At 41.5% G+C, this 21419-nt stretch overlaps 2 protein-coding genes across 2 annotated transcripts in view; one reads left to right on the top strand and one right to left on the bottom strand.

Annotated features, from left to right (window-relative positions):
* Positions 1 to 5842, top strand: part of IGSF10 (immunoglobulin superfamily member 10) — a 30181-nt gene extending 24339 nt beyond the window's left edge. The window contains exon 7 of the mRNA XM_040234889.1: positions 368 to 5842. Coding sequence (XP_040090823.1) covers positions 368 to 2276 — 1909 coding nt within the window. The 3' untranslated portion in view covers positions 2277 to 5842. The remainder of the gene's footprint in view (positions 1 to 367) is intronic.
* LOC120881491 (mediator of RNA polymerase II transcription subunit 12-like protein) overlaps positions 4503 to 21419 on the bottom strand; it is an 80831-nt gene continuing 63914 nt past the window's right edge. The window contains exons 24-29 of the mRNA XM_040265207.1: positions 21191 to 21280; positions 19086 to 19315; positions 17292 to 17448; positions 14416 to 14529; positions 7728 to 7809; positions 4503 to 6243 (exon numbers count right to left, since the gene is read on the bottom strand). Coding sequence (XP_040121141.1) covers positions 6191 to 6243; positions 7728 to 7809; positions 14416 to 14529; positions 17292 to 17448; positions 19086 to 19315; positions 21191 to 21280 — 726 coding nt within the window. The 3' untranslated portion in view covers positions 4503 to 6190. The remainder of the gene's footprint in view (positions 6244 to 7727; positions 7810 to 14415; positions 14530 to 17291; positions 17449 to 19085; positions 19316 to 21190; positions 21281 to 21419) is intronic.

Below are 21419 nucleotides of genomic sequence, written 5' to 3'. Positions count from 1 at the left end.
TTTCTGAGCAAGTAGATTTGTATGAGAGTTGTTCTTTACTGACATATACCACAAAGTGATCATCTGCTATGTAAAGTGGTCAAGACAGTCATGGGTCTAGGAAACTGGTATTTCTAACGTTCTCGTCATCATTAAAAACTTTTTAAACTGAAATGCAAAGGAGGTGCATTTGAAGTCCATCTAAGAAATACTACTTGTTTGCACAAAATTTGTTCAGTTAATTTCATCTTTCAAAGAAGCTTAAAAGACAGTAAAGAAGTCAGTACTAATTTTAATTTCACTGCAACGTTTAGTCCTGTGTCAATTAATATAACTCTCTTACTCTTGCTAATAGCTGCACACCTCAGTCAGTCTCTTCTTTCCTCAGAATGGGCAGCCGAATCCATGTCTACCCAAATGGATCCTTGTTTGTTGGGTCAGTAACAGAAAAAGACAGTGGGGACTACTTCTGTGTGGCAAGAAACAAAATGGGCGATGACCTGACCCTGATGCACGTAAGCCTAAGACGGAAACCGGCCAAAATTGACCACAAGCACCACTTTAAAAAGCAAGTGTTTCACGGGAAAGACTTTCAGGTCGATTGCAAGGCTTCTGGCTCACCAGTGCCCGAGATATCCTGGAGTTTGCCTGATGGGACGATGATAAACAGCGCCATGCAGGCCGATGACAGCGGCCACAGGACCAGAAGGCTCACCCTCTTCCACAACGGAACCTTATACTTCAACAAAGTTGGGATAGCAGAGGAAGGAAATTACACCTGCTATGCCCAGAACACCCTAGGGAAGGATGAAATGCAAATCCACCTAACAGTCATAACAGCCGCCCCGCGGATCCAGCAGAGTTACAAGACCAACTCGAGAATCACGGCAGGAGACACTGCTGTCCTTGACTGTGAGGTTGTTGGAGAACCCAAGCCAAAAATATTTTGGCTGCTGCCTTCCAATGACATGATTTCATTCTCTAAGGACAGGTATACATTCCATAACAATGGGTCTTTGTCCATCAATGAAGTGAGACTGCTCGATTCTGGGGAGTATGTATGTGTGGCCCGGAATCCCAGCGGGGATGACACCAAAGCGTACAAGCTGGATGTTGTCTCTAAGCCTCCGTTAATCAATGGTCTGTATGCAAACAGAACTGTCATTAAAGCCACAGCTGTGAGACATTCCAAAAGACACTTTGACTGCAGAGCGGAAGGGACACCATCTCCTCAAATCATGTGGATCATGCCCGAGAATATTTTCCTCACGGCTCCATACTATGGGAGCAGAATCACCGTCCACAAAAATGGAACCCTGGAAATCAGGAATGTGAGGCTTTCAGACTCTGCCGATTTCATCTGCGTAGCTCGGAATGAAGGAGGAGAGAGTGTGCTAGTGATACAGTTAGAGGTGGTGGAAATGCTGAGAAGGCCGACGTTCAGAAATCCATTTAATGAAAAAATAGTTGCCCAGCTTGGAAAGTCCACAGCACTGAATTGCTCTGTTGATGGAAACCCACCACCTGAAATAATCTGGATTTTACCAAATGGCACACAGTTTCCCAGTGGACCACACAATTCTCAGTATCTAATAGCAAGTAACGGTTCTTTTATCATTTATAAAACAACATGGGATGATGCAGGAAAATATCGGTGTGGGGCAAGAAATAAAGTTGGTTACATCGAGAAATTAATTGTACTAGAACTTGGCCGAAAGCCAGTGATTCTAACTTATGAACCAGGGACAGTTTATAGTTTCAGTGGAGACACTGTATTGCTGCACTGTGTTTCTCTTGGAAGCCCTAAGCCACATATCAAATGGACTTTGCCAAGTGGTTACATAATAGATAGGCCTCAAATTAATGGAAAATACATATTGCATGAAAATGGCACCTTAGTCATCAAAGAAGCAACAGCTTATGACAGAGGAAACTACATCTGTAAGGCTCAAAATAGTATTGGTCACGCATTGATTACTGTTCCAGTAATGGTTGTAGCCTACCCTCCCCGGATTACAAATCGCCTACCCAGGAGCGTCCTCACGAGGACAGGTGTGGCCATTCAGCTCCACTGTAAGGCCCTGGGAATCCCCAAGCCAGAAATCACATGGGAGTTGCCTGACCACTCCCTGTTCTCAGTGGCAAACAAAGGGAGGACACGCAGAATTCGGCCTTTTCACCCACAAGGTACCCTAGTCATTCGGAATCCGCAAACCTCGGATTCTGGGATATATAAATGCACAGCAAAGAATTCACTTGGAAGCGATTATGCAACAACTTACATTCAAGTAATCTAACAGAACATAAAACTGCCTGAACAAAGTCAACATCTGGACAGAATTTAGTTTTTGGAAGAAGTTTAATCAAAGGCAGCCATAGGCATGTAAATGAATTTGAATACATTTACAATATTAAATTTATAATAGACATGCAAAAAAAAGGACTTATAAATAAATGCATTATGAATTGATACCGATTTTTTTTAAATGGATCTCAAAACAAACTTTTAACTTAAGGCACTTTTATTTTGCCAACAGATAACAATGAACAGTAAGAGGAAACTCTTGACCATAAAATAACAAATGTCTAATGTACCTGAATTCTTCATTAAAGAATGGACTTTTCTTTCACTACTGTTTGCCTAGTGTCCACCTTCTATCAATGTTACAAGCATGGCACTGAGGACAAGACACAATGGAAAGGATTAAATTTGCAGTCTTGGTGTAAGTTTGCCATCCTGATGTATAAATATTGCAGTTGGTTTATAAATATTTTACTAAAATCAACAGAAACTAAGCACTGATATGTAATTCACCATTTTGTACATACTGAAAATTTTCATTGATGGGGAATACAAAAAAATGTTTTAATAACTGCATTTAAAAATAAATGCAGGCTGACTTTTCCTCTTGTAAAAAGCAACTTAACACCCACACATCAAAAATGTGAAAAGGGGGTTGATAACATCTATCCTTAATAAAGCCATTAAAAAGCTTTTAAAATACATCAACAATTCTTTATAACTGCAAATTCTAGCTCAGGCACCCCTGGTTTGGAATTGTTCATAAGGAAAATCTTCTTAGGCGGAATCACTGCTTTATGAGCATTTATTTCATTAAGTGAGCATCCTTTACATGGTGGGGAAATGTTTGGGAAAATTTGGATTGAATACATATAATAGAGTGTCACTGTACTGAAAATCTGATCAACTCTACAAAATCTTACTTTTTGTAATTCACTGAATTTATTTATATCACGTGCTTAATTCAAACTGAATTAATTTAAGGACATTATGATTAATCTTTTTTAACTCTAGAGGCTAGCATTTTCCAGTGTAATTTCTCCAGCATCTATTTAAATATTTGTCTATTATTTAAGAATTATAGGAGCCTTAATAAATGAAAAATGAGAAAATGCCATCTGTCTTGCTCAAGTATCTCAGCACACAAAACTGAGAACTATGTTTGCCCCTGTGTATCATTTTAGGAAGATGGGGGGTGGGGGACACTTCACTGTGTCTTCATCACACCAAGTTTCGGCTTGCTCCACCTAAAGAGGTAACCTGTTTCCTACTTTCTCTGATTTTGGTATCCAGTGACCACAAGTGGTCGAAGGATACTCTTTCTAACAGAGATCTCATTCTACTTCCGGGCCAAGAGGGATCAATCAGAGGACAAATGGAATCCTTTTACGGAGGGGCCTACAGTGTAAACAGGTATATGGAAGGGCTTCCTATGTCAAGCTCCATTCTATTTTGAAGTCTTTAAGGGGAACTGGGGGCTCCATTTTTCCTAAGATAACTTCCTCTCTGTCTCACCAAGCAAATCATCAGCTTTTTCCAAAGGATAGGGTTATCCTTTTGTGATCATTTCAAAATAAATTAATGCATATTCTAAAAAGAAAAGAAAACTCACATGAGAGAGGATTAAGTGGGAGGAAATATAAGAATAGATAGAAAATTCTGGTTTCTCTCTGTATAGTACACAAGGGAAAACCGGTTCTAGGTGTTTCCTCAACTCTCTGCAGAATCTTCAAATCATACGGCCTTACCATATCTTTAGCTTTCCCACCTAAAAAATAGGAGACGACAACAAAAAGGTATGCCCCACAGGCCTTCATGTGCAAAATGATTAATAAATTAATTTCACTAACTTCTGTAAAATATAAAGTGCATACAAATGCTATGCAATTATAACACTCATTCTTGAAACAGTCTTACTGCTGTTTGCAATACTGAGCTAGAAATATATACGGTTCAAACTGAAAGTGGCATTTCAAACACCAGTAATTCTTGAAAAGACAAAAAATAACAATCAGGACAGAACATGACTCATACTCACTAGGCAAGACATTCACATTTCGGTTGTTTTTGCCAAGGCAGTCATTATATATTACTTTCAAGAAAAATAACTTTATGAACTCTATCACTCTGAAAAGGGCAAAAAAAAACAAGAAAACCAAACCTGATATACAAAACTAGCTGAAATGTCAAGATTCATCTGAAAGCAGATAGAACATGTTAATTTAGTGAAAAGAATGGTCTTTAATGTTTTGGCAAAGTCTTTCTCAGCCCAGAGTAAACATGAAATGAGTGGGCTGGAGTGAAATTGTTTCACAGTGTACAAAGCAGTTCACATGGATGCTGCCACAGCAAAGTAAGCGGACATGGATTTGAGGTCATTTGCATGAGTCAAACTTTGCAATGAGTAACTCACCTAGGAAGATATAAATTATTTATATAATGATTTGCAAAGGAAATGATCTACTGAAGTTGTACCAGCTACATTTTAAAAAAAGTAGTCCTACATGGTTTGCTCATTATAGACAAATCTATTCACAGTATGTGCGACTATATTACATGTAAATTCATATGGCAAAAGAAAATGAATTAACACAGAACATGGGAAAATATCCCCCACATGTTTTAAAATGCCCTGCAATTTTTCACATTCAAAATTTTATGCATCTAAGTCTAAAAAAATATTATATGGAATACTCTTAAGTTACACAAACTGATAATAATTTACTGTATTTTTTACTCTAATAGGAGCAAATTACCACATACTTGAACAAAGTTAAAATAGTTACTATTTCTTTATAATAAATTTGATGTATAATTTACTTTACTTGTGCTTTTTGCACCAATTTATAAATACAGTATATGCAATACACAACCAAGACAGACACCAACATTAATAATTAAATTCAAAATAGCAAATACTTACCATATAAAATAAACAGCAAATACATCTCTTATGAAAACCAGAGCCCTCTGGACTTGGGGGCCATACTCTGGAAACCATGTCAAGTTTGAGCACTGTGGAATTTCAGGCCAGCTGCGAGATTTTTTTTTTCCCCTCAAGTTGGCATAAAGGTTCAGGAGAACCAAAACTGGACAGAGTCATTTTTGCCAAATCTGGCAAATAGTTGGATCAATTCCACTGCGGTTCTTTCCAGCCTTTAGAATTTACATGCTGTACCTTCACAAAGACTCTGGTCAATGCTCCTGCCATGGAAAAATTTAGTACAGCTACTCCTAGCGGGTTTCCATGTACCTCAGGGTGGCTCTCACAGAAGCCTTGGGTTAAGTTCTTGGTCTAAGAAGTTTAAGTTCTAAGCAACAATCTGTTTCAGCACCTTTTGACCACAACAAAAGCAAAGAAAAATCTTACATAAATAAGAACAAAGTTCATAAAGTGCTTATGAAATTACAAATATTTTAAATTAGAGCAATGCAAATAGATGTCCACTTCACCACCAAAGGTGACTGCAGAGTAAATGGATCACCTTCCTGTCAAGCTCTGACATGCCTTTCAAATCAGTAGTTTGGTCCAGCACAGTTTGCCCAAAAAAAAAAAAAAAATCAATGAATACATAAATATTTTAAATCCACCATAATTCCTCCTTTCTGTAACTACGAGATTCAATAAGAGCACCAGTTTTAAAAAGTCTGCTACCAAACTCTTCCTGCAGTAGGCCCACATGATCTACATTTTTAAACCTACTTTTCAAGTTGAATGAAATGAAACCAAACCACACCCTTTCTGTTATTTTTTGTTTCAACACCTTTGTACGAAATGTGGCGTAAAATATAGGAAAACTTCAGAGAAATGAAAAAACAGACATTTCCAAAGATGACTAATGCATTAAATGTGATTTTCTATTTTTCAGTGCAAACAAAAAAGTTTGATATCTTTGTCCTCTTCCAGACTCAGAAGTGTGAAGGATGCCCGTAGGGAGTCACTCCTTGCTGTGGCTGGTTACCTAGTGAGAGAAAAAAATTCAAACAAAATTGCAGATACAAAATTATGCTACAGATAGATGGTATGCACGTGTCACTGCTTTCAGTACCAGCCTCAGGAACAGGAGAACAGACTGGCCTGGGAGTCTAACACTAGACAGACACTTGAGTGGCCAGGTCTTAACAGCACTCTTGGATTCATTCTGCAGAGGGGCCAGCTCTACATCACGGTCCCATACCTGCCAGAAAAAGGCCTTGGGATGTGGGTAACTGGCCCATCAAAAGTCTCTATCCCTGAACCACCTAAATGCTAACATTAAAAGGGACTGTTAAGTATCATAAAACATTAAAGGTTCTCAAAACTTCATAAAAGTACACCAGAAATTCTACTTTAACACTGACATTATAATAGTTGAAAGAGAAGTAGCTTGAAGTGGGCAGTTTTCTGCAAATGGCCATAGATACATCAGAGAGAACTAGGCAAGAGTGTATGCATGTGAGAGAGAGGCTGCGTGTATGAGACAAGTGTATGCCTATGCACATATGTCTATGCACACAGACAAAGAACCATGCACAGGTTCAAAAAAATGACACAGGCTTTGAAACAGCTACTGCTCACACAACTCTGGTGGGACTGTTCAAATCCAGAGGCCCCATGCAAACAGACTATGCCATAAATGGAGCCCTCTGGAGATGTGCAATGGGCAGCTCAGCTTAGTCGCCCTTATTCAACAAAGGAGACCAGCGTCACTGCTAATGTCAGGCAGCAGAATCTATACCGTGGTTAAAAGGTGGCTCTGGAACGAGTCACTCTCAGCTTTAGTCCCAGTTGTTGGCTGAGTAATCTTGGGAGACATGTCAGTGTCCCTGTTCTCTAGTTGTTTTCTCATGTGTAATATGGGAATAGCAATAATACCTTATCGCAGGTAAAGAATCTGCCTGCAATGTGGGAGACCAAGGTTCAGTCCCTGGGTTGGGAAGATCCCCTGGAGGAAGGCATGGCAACCCACTCTAGTATTCTTGCCTGGAGAATCTCATGGACAGAGGAGCCTGACGGTCTACAGTCCATGGGGTCGCAAAGTGTCGGATACAACTGAGCGACTAACATGAGGTGGTTTAAAAATTAAGTGAATTAACACATGTAAAGTCATAGTGCCTGGGGGCCCTGAACCTGCCCCCTAGTACACTTGAGGGCATCAGCCAAGATGCTCTCCGGGGCATCTAGCTTTACAAGAAAAGAACCTGTTGTTTCTTGGGGTCCCCCAGATGGAAAGAAACATTCCTAGACTCAGATGGAAGCAATAGGAAAACATCTTTGCTGAACTTAAGGAAAAGACTGGGGCTTTCACAGGAAAAGAAGCCTTCAAACCAAAACTGAACACAGTAGGGACAGCCAGGACTAAAGCGAACAGGAAAGCGGCGAGGAAGACTGTGGTTTTTGAGGAGCAGCCGAGCATGTGTAGCTCCACCTCCTGGAAGCCGTGTGTTTCTGAGGGAGCATACTTACTGGAAAGCTGCTTCTGGAGCTGCCGCACCAGGGCGGCCGTCTGCTGTTGCTGCTGGGTCTGCTGCAAGCCTTGCCTGGGGAACTGTCATCAGGAGAAAGGAGAGAGTCAGCACCCATCGGAGAAAAGAAGAGAAAGCCTGCTCCACGCCTGCTCCACGCCTGGCCTTCGCCTGACAGTGCCTGGTCCATCCCAAGCCCACCTCCAGGTGGGGACGGAGCCTGTACCGGAGGAGCCCCGAGGAAGAGTCCAGCGGGGCCCAGTGGTTCACATGTCCTAGTTCCCTCACCCACCACCAGCCAACTAGTTGGTGTCACTACATTACAAACCATCTGCAGCAGCAAACTGAAAGCTGCCTGGTGGGAGGATTGGGTCAAGTACCACAGGCCTGGCCTTGGGTGAATGGAGACAAGAGCGTGGGCACAGAGGCCTGGACCCCATTGGGACTGCACCTTCCTGTTTGGTGGAGGAGAGAAGTTGGGTAGGGTGAGACCAGAGAGACACAGAGGAGGACCACACTTCGAGGAGGCGCTGGCTTCCAGAGTTCTACATGTGCAGAACAATCCGAGGGCCTGAGTGCCCTGGTTCCAGCCATTAAGTTGATACAAGAAATTGCAGTAGTTATTCCAAAGAGGGGGAAAAAAACCTATGTGGCAGAAGTAAAATCACCTTTGATTAACATCATTCACAGTGTTGATTTACTTTTTTCCTTAACCTTCAGATTTCAGAGTGTCACTCTAGTCTTCCTTTTCTTTCTACCTCTCCCCACCCCTTCTTTCGGCCAGGGCCTATGACTGTCCTAACAAAGGATGCATTCTGATGCAAGGTTATCTTAATCAGATACACATTGGAATGAACTAACTTACCTCCACAGGCCCATCCCCCACCCACCTCGGGTTGGAATGCTGGCCCACTGACCTCCTGACCTCTAAGCAGGGGTGGGGCGCACCCTGAAGATGGCAGGGCAGAAGCAGAGTCAAATCTCTGGTGTTTTCCTTTGCTTAGGAATAATGTGTTGGGTGTTTTCCTCCATTGCTATGACATCCAACAAATGAGCTGTCCAAATCCAGGTGCTTTTCTGGATCCCAGGACACCAAAGTGAGTAAACACAGTCCTTGCCTCCTGACAGCTGTGTCCTGACACTGTGACACCACTATCAGTGAGCAAAGGGACGAAGCAACAAGGCAACACTTAGCTTAAACCTGCACTGCCCACTGGGGCTCCACAGACAGGCCTTCCTCTGACTGACAGAACACAAACCTTCCTCTCTACCAGCTTTGGCAGAACAGACTGCAGCACTGCCCAGGCCCCTCTTCTGAGCACGTGGGTGGAACAATGTGTTCCGGACGGCAAACACAGACAGGATCAGCAGCCAGTGGATTTCAGAGTATTTAGCATGTATTCATTTGCAAGCTAACTAGCAACTTCCACTGAGCCTTTTTTTTTTAACCTCCACTAGTTTTTCTTCTCAGTGAAAAAAAGAAACCAAAAGTATCAGTGCTGTTACCACAAATCTCCCAAGAAAGCCCTCCCCATACCTCCTTCCATAAATATGACTTCTCTTTTTCCTTCAGGTTGGGGGGGGGCGGGGGTGGGGGGGGCGGGGCGTGGACTCATATTCATACAAAGGAAGGCAATCTGGCTCAATAAGTTCCATGGACCCAATTTTTTGAAAATAATAATAATATTATCTGGCTAATTTGGAATTCCAGAGGCATTCTGAAAAATTTCTGACTGGCACATATGAACTCCTTGAGGAAAATTGTATGACAATGCCACCCTTATCTTTGATTAAAAGTTAATGCAACTATTTAAGTATCTATTTCTGCCATTATGCACATTTTTAAAAGCAAGTGTTCAACACAGTATGATATTGACATAACGATCAGTTAATTTTAAAAGCCATCTTTCCAAAGCTTTCTGTTAGCATGTTTTCCTGGCCACCCAACTATGGCAACCTGAATTCAAGATGAAAAGAAATTACACAGCACGATACTGTAAACACTATTTTCTTTAAAGCTGGAAGCAACTTTAAAGAAAAAAATCATAGCCTGCTAACATAGTTAATTTAATCATAACAATTCATGAGCTTTGTAAGTATTTTTCAAGTCAATAACCATAATATACACCAAAGCCTGAGATGCCAAATCTAATTCTTCAGCAAGGGCACCCACTCTTTTCCAGATGCTCTTCCTTCACAGAAGTGACTTAAGTAAGCAAATGACAACTCCCGATTTAATTTCTAAGCACGGGCTTTTCTTATATTTAATCTCTTAGAGGAAAGTTCTATTTTCTGATGACACTTTCTGAAAAAGCACTGGTTCTGTTGTAAGTCCGTTTTGACTCTTAGGTACACTTACAGAAATGACGAGCCTGCACACAGGGGTGTTGATGATGACTGTCTACATGACCCAGCTGCTGTTGTCAACAAGGAAACAGCCTGATAAGGAACTAGTAGTCAAAAGCAGCAAATCAAATACAAATGCATTTTGAGGTCCCCTGCATTCAATTTCCTCTTTCAAAGCTTTCCGTACTTCTCCTACTCCTCTTGACCTCTGTTGCTGCTGCTGCTGCTGCTGCTAAGTCGCTTCAGTCGTGTCCGACTCTGTGCGACCCCACAGACGGCAGCCCACCAGGCTCCCCCGTCCCTGGGATTCTCCATTAGGGGTTGAATTATTTTCCCCCCTAAAGATTCACTGGCATCCTAACCATCAGTACATCAGAAAGTGACTTCAGTTGGAAACAGAGTCTTTTTTTTAAAAAAGGGAAATTTGGACACAAACACAGGGAGAACATCATGAAAGGATGAAAGGGAAGATCGGGTGATGTGTCTGCAAGCCAAGGAATGCTCAAGATTGCCAGGAAACAATCAGAAGCTCAGAGAGAGGTGTGGCTCAGGCTCTCAGAGAAACTGGCTCCACCGACTCGATGATCTTGTACTTCGAGCCTCCAGAATGGTGAGACCATAAATTTCTGATTGTTCAAGCCACACCCTTGGTGGTATATCATTACAACAGCTCTGGCAAACACACACAATCACACTAGGCTTCCACCACTTTCTGGGGCCGAGGCTGATATCTAACAGCCTTCAATGATTCTAAGCCATCCGGGGGCAGGATGCGAGCCTGGCACATCACCTCTGTGCTCCGCGACCTTAGGCACCGTGCTGGCCTCCACTGCACATCTGAGCATACACATGTAGACTTGTGAATGTCACCAAACAGCAGGAGGGCAAGTAATAAGGAGAGTGGTAGCCACATTAGCACCGTCCCTTCTCCCCTGAGTCTGCAGGAAGGACAGCTGTGAGTGAGTCAGAGCTGGCATCTCTTCAAAAGCCAGTTTACCACTTGGTCACCAGCAAGCAAACAAGCAGGAGAGGAAGAACATTAGCCGGTAACAAGAACTGGATCTGCTAGAGACGATTATAATAAATATAATACATATAATCAATCTTAGCAGAACTAATAAGAAAAGGAACTGTACCTAAAGATAAAAAGAAATAAATTGTGTTAAAATTGCTGAGGCTTTGTGTCATGGCTCTTCTGAAAATATACAACTAGAACCTTTTTCTTATAATTCTATTTTCTTTCACTGTGAGGGGAAAGGAAAAAAAGAGCAATGGAATATGTAACAAAATATCCCCAGCATCACTAATTTGCAACTGCTGCTGCTGCTGCTAAGTCGCTTCAGTCATGTTCGACTCTGTCCGACCCCATAGACGGCAGCCCACCAGGCTCCCCCATCCCTGGGATTCTCCAGGCAAGAACACTGGAGTGGGTTGCCATTTCCTTCTCCAATGCATGAAAGTGAAAAGTGAAAGTGAAAACGCTTAGTCGTATCCCCCAAGGACTGCAGCCTACCAGGCTCCTCCATCCATGGGATTTTCCAGGCAAGAGTACTGGAGTGGGATGCCACTGCCTTCTAGGAATGATCTAAATGTTCAACAGTAGGTAGGGTGGTTAAACAAGTAATAGCAGAACAATACAACGGACTGACTTCTTCACAGCTATTCACAATGACAAACATGCATTATATTAATAAGCTTAAGAGGATATGTAAATAAGCATGCTGTAATTAAGTATGCAAAAGTCCAAGATCACTGGTCATCCCTATAACTTGTAATTTGGAAATTATCTGAAGTCTATCACTCTAAGTGATAAGTTTCTCAGTTCTTCTTAAAAGTTAGGATGTACAACACATCTGCCTTTGTACGAATAGCTGCTGACTAGATTATAATGTATTGGGCTTCTCGGGTGGCTCAGTGGTAAAGAATCTGCACGCAATGCAGGAGACCTGAGTTCAATCCCTGGGTTGGGAAGATCCGCTGGAGGAGGGCATGGCAACCCACTCTAGTACTCTTGCTTGGAGACTCCCATGGACAGAGGAGCCTGGCGGGTCCAGTCCAAGATGTCGCACAGAGTCAGACACGACCGAAGCGACTAAGTGGCAGCCGCAGATTATAATGTATTGCTCTAAATATCAAACTAGAACATCGTGCTTCTCAAGGTAGCTTTTTAAAAGCAAAAAAAAAAACCCTACTGTGAATTTTACTTTCTATTTCAATGACTGTGAATGGAGGTCTTTGTTTCTCTGGAATTATTTTCCTTGGAATACAATGAAGAAGAATCCTGAGCCTGACTTGACTGACCCACTAAGTCCCTGGGATGGAAGTGTCTTAAGCCAGTGAGTGAAATACAACCTGCTGCATTAAAACGTATCAATACTGACCTAGAAGTCAACCCTGAATGTGTGATATATGTTCTCTACACACAAAAAATTATTAAACATTTATGAAACTATTAGAAGAGTAGAAAGGTACTAAATTTCGCTGTATGAGATATGCTTAATTCTAGTGCAATATGGGACCTGGATCTCCTCTCAGTTCTGTATAAGTGGACCCTCTGCTAACAATTATAACGAAAATAGTTTGAAGTTAATTTCCACCTCAGTCATATAATTTTAACTTTGTGATAGAATCAATTTTTTTTTCCAGTCAGTTCAGTCACTCAGTCGTGTCTGACTCTTTGCGACCCCATGGACTGCAGCACGCAAGGTTCCCTGTCCATCGCCAACTCCCAGAGCTTACTCAAACTCATGTCCATCGTGTCAGTGATGCCATCCAACCATCTCATCCTTGTCATCCCCTTCTCCTCCAGCCTTCAATCTTTCCCAGCATCAGGGTCTTTCAAATGAGTCAGTTCTTCCTATCAGGTGGCCAAAGTATTGGAGTTTCAGCTTCAGCATCAGTCCTTCCAATGAGTATTCACGACTGATTTCCTTTAGGATTGACAGACTGGATCTCCTTGTAGTCCAAGGGACTCTCAAGAATCTTCTTCAACACCACAGTTCAAAAGCATCAATTCTTTGGCACTCAGCTTTCTTTACAGTCCAACTCTCACATCTATACATGACTACTGGAAAAACCATAGCTTTGACTAGATGGACATTTTTTGGTAAACTAATGTGTCTGCTTTTTAATATGCTGTCTAGGTTGGTCATAGCTTTTCTTCCAAGGAACAAGCATCTTTTAATTTCATGGCTGCAGTCTATTACATTTCAAGGATTTCTTTAAAAATGAAGATCAAACTGGCCAATGCAGGGGTGTATTAAATTCCCTCGGGGTGTCCTATTTCCATCTTATGGGGGCATTATCAGCCCATTACCACCTAACTGCACTCTATCCCACCTAATACACTAGAGCCCTGGCCATACTGTTCCTTCTTACTAAAAACTGAAAAACCACCCATCTTTCAAATTCTGTCTTGGAAAAGAATCTACATCAGTGTTTTCCAAAGTGTCAGAGACATGCAGTCATATAGCTCATCTCAAGCATGGTGCTCACTCACCCACCTCCCATGGCTGAATTACCTGCAGAGTAAGTACTTATTTTCACAGGTATTTCCAACACATGAAAAGTGATGTGCCCACTACCACTGACAGCAGTGATAAAACGCTTCTTTTTAGAATATGTTCAAGGAAATAGGAAAAGAGGCAATTTAAGGAAAAACAGTAGGTAAATAATAAAGAAGGGATATGGTACTGGCAAAAGTAAAAGCTATTGAGGCTTGGCACACGTTGCTTGATACTATGCATAACATTTCAGAATTTGGTTTACAAAGCCACAGAGGCAAATTATAAGATTACATGAAAAATTCACGAAATTACATGAAATGAATTCCATGAAAATTCTTCCAGCAAATGCTAACACAGGCTAAAATTGGGAGTTTCTTTTACATCAATAAAGATAATACTTTATTTAGAAAGTACTCTCACGTTTCTTTGGGATTACTCAAAGGAAACTCAAAGCCAAGTACGATAATATTCTAAGCATACCCACTGTAAGTTATCATTTTAACACTGTTTACAAAAAACTTGGTTTCTCAATATAAACATTTAGTCCACAGAATGGAGAGGTCTAAAGAAATTTGAAGAGGAAAAATTATATGACCTACTGAACCCTAAATATTTATTTATACCTTCCATGAAAACAAATATACTGACTACAACAGTAACACAATCCTTCTCTGATAAAGTTCAAGGGAGGAAACTGGCAGGGTATATTTAGGTTTTTTCCATTCTTAACAATCTTATGGGACATGAAAAAACGCAATCTGCCTTTGAAGAACCCCAGCAAAAAAAGAAAAAAGAAGAAGAAACCCGCATGTTTGGTTTTGAAATGCTAGACCTTACCAGAGGCTGCTGGGGCTGCATTGTTTGGAGACCAAGGGTCTGACTCTGGGTCTGTGAGGACCCCTGAGGCTGAGGGGGCTGCTGGGGCTGCGGGGGCTGCTGGGGCTGCTGCATCTAGAAAGAAAGAAAAAGAATTACAGCTAAAGTAGGAGGTTAATATCATTCCATGGAGAAGGAATGCCATTGCCATTGCAACCCACTCCAGTATTCTTGCCTGGAGAATCCCAAGGACAGAGGAGTCCAGCAGGCTACAGTCCATGGGGCTGCAAGAGTCGGACACGACTTAGCAACTAAATCACCACCATAATATCATTCCAATTTCCTCCCCCAATATACCTTCTGATTATTCTGTTCTAACAAAGATGACATGCACCTGCCTCCTCCATCTTTTTCTTGCCACACATCATTCATCTTCAAGGGCAATACCCAAGTCTGCTCCTCCACACACTCTCAGACTACTCCAACACTAAGGAGCTCCTCTACTGTAGTCAGTGATCAGTCTAAACCATCTGACACCGTCCAGGGACATTTTTTGTACTTAACCATTTCCATTCCTTTAGTGCCATTTGCCCTTCCACACATTTCATCCCATCTTATGCTACCAAGTGAGACAAGGACTGCTCACTAGTTACCTTTTCATCCCTTATGACACCCAAAGGAACTCCTGAATTTTTTTTTTTTTAAAGAAGATTTAGATGTGAGAACTTCTGGTGTAAATTACCAGCATAAAATTGTAAGCTTATGTCCATGAACGTTGGCTCAAATATATGGCTCTTGGAAAACAGCTCCAAGTCACAAAAGAAATATAAACTAGACGTCCATCTGGTGGGACACCACAGAGGAGCAGAAAATATCAGGAGGTAGTCTGTCTCAAACTTTAAAGTCTCCTCCACCCAAACATTTCATCCTAATGATGTTAGCACCAGACTTCATCCTCTGCATTTTCCACTTGGTTGGCATACTCTCTCCCAAATTATCTTTAGGGCAAGGTAATCAATGGCTATTGTCAGATGGCAATTTTCTCTAAGTGACAAGGGTCCTGGATTTGGAATCCGAGCTAGGTCTGGGTGGGCCATTTCCACCATGAAAAACCCAAGTCAGATCAGAAATACAGCAACTGCAATAGGAAGCCAATTCTCCATTGGGCTCTCTGCAAGCCTGACTTTTCCTAATCTGTCTCTTTATGGAGGAAGCTAACCACCAAAAAAGGAATAAGTGTAAATTGGATGCAGAAACAAATCATTTTTCCTAATCTCCAAAGAATGTGCTGGTAATGAAAAAAGTATTAGAAGGACATTATCATGTGAATTGGGTTAAAAAGTACACAGTGACCAATAAGAAAGATTCTCAAAATTTGCAGTAAAATATACTAGTGGAAAATAGGCAGTGGTAAACAAATAATGTAACAACTTTCCTCCATGATTTGGAAATTTGAAATTTTAAAACAAAGAAAATGTAAACACCAATCATAGAAAGTACTGAAACCTATCCTCAGAACTTGGGGAAAACTGTGATTCAAGAAAATATCACAAGTATTAATAGTCATATTAACAACAGTATTACCAAATAAGTGCTTTACTTGTATTTTCTTATTAGATTTTCACTATACATGTACGAATTGGGCACTATAATCATTGCCATTTTACCTATGACAAAGCTAAAGATTACAGGGGTTCTGACCACGTTGGAGATTATATGTATGCAGTGAGTGGGGTTGGCCACCTGCAGGCCACGCTCCCTGAAATCAATTACCATATGTTTTCTAACTTTTCCACGTTAACAGTGAAAACGGGGATGTAATTCACAGCGTCTTATAATTGTGAAGCAGTTGTGTTGAAGACTTGTGTTGGCTTCAATTGTCCACCTGATGGCGCTGCCAACCAGAGTTCTTCGGATCATACCCAAGTCAGATCTGAAACCCATTCCAGCTAATGGTCCAAATATTTTCCTCCCACCATCAGTGTCAAGGTTGAGACATGAAAGTTCCTCTGCTGCCCCTTTCTGCATGACTGGTTTATTTCTCATTGACCTCACATGAATACTATAACCCTTGGGTACCCAAGTTTTACTGGAGTTCCCATTCCTGGTGTTGCTTTCTTCTCCTTTCTTAGAAATACATAAAAGGACAGTGCACCTTAAGTTGGAATGTTGGTAAGGTTAGAGTCCACTGTATAGACTCATCAAGAAATTTCCAATCCAGTAACACAAGACAAGCTTGCTGATAACAAAGACAAATGCAACTGGCAAACATAATAGCTTGCATACCCTAAACAAGAGAGGAAGAAGTCAGAATGTGTCAAGAAGAAGAGTTCTTTATTTAGGAGACTCAAATATTTATGATGAAGAAGCAAAGGGACAACTGTCTGGATACTACCAGAGACAAGATGAAATATCCCTTTGAAACATCCTCCTTACATCACTCCAACTTCATAGCCCAATCAGACTAGAGATGTTAAACAGAACATTTATAGGCATTACAGGCCCCTCTAGAATATGATGAAAACTCTGGACAGCTCAATTTACAAAAAAAAGAAAAACACACACAAGAAATTTTGAACTCAAATCACATGATCTGTAGTTAAACAGTGACTGGGGAAACTGAGGCTTACACTATTAAGATAAAGGCATCCAGTTACCCTCCCAAACCTTTGGGAGCAACAAAGGGATATCTACATTATATACTTTCCTGCCTACAACAACCAGGTGGATGCACAGAGGAAGACCTCTGCCAAATTGGAGCTAAATGACACCAATTTAGCTCCTAGTGTCCAATACACAGGATTCCTTGGAAGTCAGAAATTATAGTCTGAAGTGTCTGTTATTTCTTAAGGCTGCTGAGGATTCTACCCACAATTCACTCACTCTCAGCCCCCTACCTGGAGAAGCCTCTGCTGCTGTCGAACCTGTGGCTGTCTGGGTCTCATCGGGTCCTGAGACAAGGGCACTGAGGGAAGGTTTGGATGTGCGGAAGTCAGCACTGCATCGATTCCTCCACCCACCAGAGGGCTCTGCTGAAGCGACTGATGATTCAGCCTGGTAAAGAAGAACGAACTTGTTTTCAGGCCCTAGTGCACTGTCGAAGTTTTTAATCAGTGCCGTGGGAGCCGTACATACACTCACAAATAAACCATCATGTTCAATAATCACTTTGTACAATTCAAATGCAATAAAGGCCAGCGGTTAAGGTCACCTAGATTCTCAGGGACACACGGTATCATCTGACAAAGGACAGCAAGTATACTTACTACTTACAGTAAGATAGCAACGTGGATAAATTACTTTTTAAAAATGTTCTGATAGTTTCTAATAAGTGACATTAACTGAGCATTTTACCTGGAGCAGGCCCTGTGGGAAAAATTTGAAATCTGTTATTTCATTTACTACCCCCACAGCCCTCCTTCGTGTTCAGCAGTTTTCTTAGCCCTACTTTTAAAGTGAGAAAACAGAGCTAGAGAAGTAGTTACCAAAGGTAGTAAGACAGCAAATGGCACAGGTGGGATTTAAACCCAGAACTTTGGGGCTCTGAAGTTCAATTTCTTAGGCAGTATGGTACGTTGCCACTTACTAGACAAATAATAAATACAATGCATGTTTTCTAAATTTATTCATGTTCCCAAATGTGCTGCCATCAACCGTGCCAATTTTCCAAACAGTGATTACTTGGAATTGACCTGAACTCTTTGACGGTAACACACAAGAGCAAAGCTGTTGTCCATGGGAGAGCAACATTCCGACATTCTGCAGGAAACTCAATTCCCCTAGACCGATGCCATGCAACAGAACATTCTATGCTGACTGCATCTGTGCTGTCCAGTAAGACAGCCACTGGCCACCGGCCACACAATTACTGGGTCTCGGGGCAAAAAAAGAATGCAGGGCTCTCTGATCAAAAATGAGTAAGAATTTCAAGTGAGTGACAGCAGAGCATTAATAGCAACCACACAGGCCTCTCTAAATACACAGTCCTGCCTGACTGCACAGATCACATATCTTCAAAGCTGGTCCTGTTGGCCACATGTGGTTAATGAACACTTGAAATGTTACTACTGTGACTGAGAACTGAGGAACAACATTTTAAAACTTTGATTAGTCTAAATTAAAACTGCCCACGTGGCTAGGAGCTACTTTAATGGACAGTTCAGTTATACACTATGTCTACAACTTCCAGCTAAGCAAGAACTGAGTAAGAGACATTCATGGCCCTGTTTTGCCAGCCATTTCTGAAGTGGAAAAGGTAAAAACTGAAATATGTAACAGAACTGTTTGCACACCACGTACGATGAGAACTGTAATCACAGGCTTTAAGGTGCCAATCAACATATTCTAGTAAGGCACTGAATTAAAAAAAGGTTTTAACAATTTAAAACCTTCTTATAAAAGAGAAGGAAAAAAAGAACACTGGAGCTAACACAGTGTTATCACTAAAAAATACTACACAAATACTAAGGGAGATGTGAGTCAAACAACAAGCCTTGAATAAAATAAACAAGGTGAGACACTGCTTCTTCTGAATCACAATCCGGATGCTGCTAAAAATGAGATGACAGAATGAAGATGATGTGGAAATATGCAAGCTCATAAGAACAATTTAAAACACCACATCCTGAGGGAAGCACAGTAAAGATCAGGATTTGAGTGGCCACCACTGTAACCATTTCCACATGCATCACCTCTGGGAGCCGGTCAGGGGATGCAGGTATGGTGGCGCCTGCTGCTGAACGTAGCCGCTCGGCGGCTGCTGCATCTGTCTGAGTCTTTCCATGAGCGCTGGGTTGGAGTGAGCAGCCGGATAAGTTCTGGAATTATAGGTAGGAGACAGGACCACGCTGCCAGCCTGCTGCTGAGGGGTCTGCTGCAAAGGCATCTGGGTTCCATACATTGTGTAGCCCTGGGGCATGGTCTGCAGGCAGGCACAAGGGAAGAAGTCAACGTTTCCATTTACCAGCTTTCCTATCACTAAGACACACAGGGCAAAAACAAAGCCAGGAGGAGCTCCCTGAGATGTGCTGTTCTCCAAGGCTCTTTTAACTCAAAATATGAGGAAGACTACTCTGGAGGCCAAGAGAAGAGTCAGAAAATTATAGGATGAACTTGCGTACTGATTCACCAGAAAGTTCAATTACAAAACATGAATCCTCATTTGGTTAAGCAATCAGTTTTAAGCTCAGATGCTTGTTTTCAGGAAAGGAAAGGCATGTTTCTGCATAGAAATAATCAGGCAAGCATGCATACCTCTAGTGCATACATGATATCAGTGTTCAGCAGAGTTCAAGCATCATTAATGCTGTTTCAGAAAAGCTACACATACTCAAGGCAAATAAAAATAATGGAGTACACTTTCCTAGTATGGTATGTAACTACACTTCCTTGGGCCTAATGAATTTGCCTATAGTAACGAACCAGTTAACAAAAAAGAAGAAAAGTCAATTAACCAGAGGATGAGGGTGTCACTGAAAGTGTTAGTTGCTCAGTTGTGTCTGACTCTTTGTGACCCTATGGACTGAAGCTTGCCAGGCTCCTCTGTCCATGGGATTCTCCAGGCAAGAATACTGGAGTGGGTTGCCATTCCCTTCTCCAGGGGATCTTCCCAACTCAGGGATTGAACCTGGGTCTCCTGCATTGCAGGCAGATTCTTTACTGGTAGTCTGAGCCACCAGGAAAGCCCAATGAGGGTGTCATTAGTGACTATTTGATATCCTTAAGTTCTGGTTGGACAGTAGCCTGCTTCAGCACTCTATAATACCATCAGGATACTCAATTTCTCCATTCAACATTATATAGTGGCTGTTTCTTCAAATCTTGACACCTGATGTAAATGAAAAGCTTTAGGTTCTGCTGGATCACCATCTATAATATACAGAACAGAGTGCTGATTAAAATAGAAGAGGACCACTCTCTGGGTCCTCTAAATACCACGTTTCGAGGTAGCTGAATGGCTCTGACTTGGAAGATAGAGTGATGGACAATGACTTTCTTGCAGACAGCACGCAGGGATGCAGGCCATGGGGCTTGGTGCCCATGAAGGCCAATCTCAGCCTTCCTTTCAGCTGTGGACACAGTGTGAACTGCTGGCCCCAACTAGAGGTCTTGCCAACATCCCTGGCTTCCTGATTATGAGAGGGGTAGAGTAAAAGGATGCGGAGGCAGAAATAACAAAACTATTAGAAAACAAATAGCTTAGGATTTGCATTATATTAAGGCAAACCTATCATTTGCTGAATAACTACCATGTATCTAGTGCCTCACTAGTTCTATAGGTGGTCTTAAATCCCCACAATGTTCATTTCTATTTTACAGAGACAGAAATCAAGACTTAACTCTCACAATGTTACACAGCTTAGAGGTTGTCAGGAATTTTGTCAAGGTATGATGCCAAGGCCAATTTTCTTCTTATTCTACCATGATTCCTCTTCAAAGCTATCTTTGACTATCATACAATTCCATCATAAATTACATCATTATGTATTACAAGGTAAGTACTATAGGACTAATAACCATTTCAATATCTATCATTATTAACATAAAGTTATGAATTGATATTTCTAATTCATTTCTAACAATTTCCTAAAATGTTGTATGCCCTTTAATCAATCCCCAGACTTGTTTAATAATCACTGGTAAAGATTTCTGTGAAATGTCCATTATAATCTATAGGCAGAAGACGTGACTAAGTCCCATACCCCATAAGGGAACTGATACCTTACTTACTCAGTTCCCCCCTTCAAATAAAGAGCATTAAAAATCCCAGTAGCATCTACAAAGCAAACATGGGTACCTGTGCTTGCTGCAGTCCTGGATACTGGGGGAGCTGAGGGGAGGGCCGTGCCTGAGCAGCAAAGAGAGCAGCCTGGTCCCCTGGCTGGCCCTGGAAAACAAAGCCAAGGTGGCTCTTGATCATGACAGCAAGGGTGTGATTCGAGCTCTTGGTTCATAACCCCCAAAACCCATGACACCAAACCTTACGTGAGAACAGCACTTGCAGATTCCAAGTGGTATTAAATACT

Source organism: Oryx dammah, unplaced genomic scaffold, assembly GCF_014754425.2.
Source record: "Oryx dammah isolate SB20612 unplaced genomic scaffold, SCBI_Odam_1.1 HiC_scaffold_2, whole genome shotgun sequence".
Taxonomy (NCBI): domain Eukaryota; kingdom Metazoa; phylum Chordata; class Mammalia; order Artiodactyla; family Bovidae; genus Oryx; species Oryx dammah.
The sequence above is the reverse complement of the archived record's forward strand: the minus strand, read 5'-3'. Positions and strand labels throughout refer to the sequence as shown.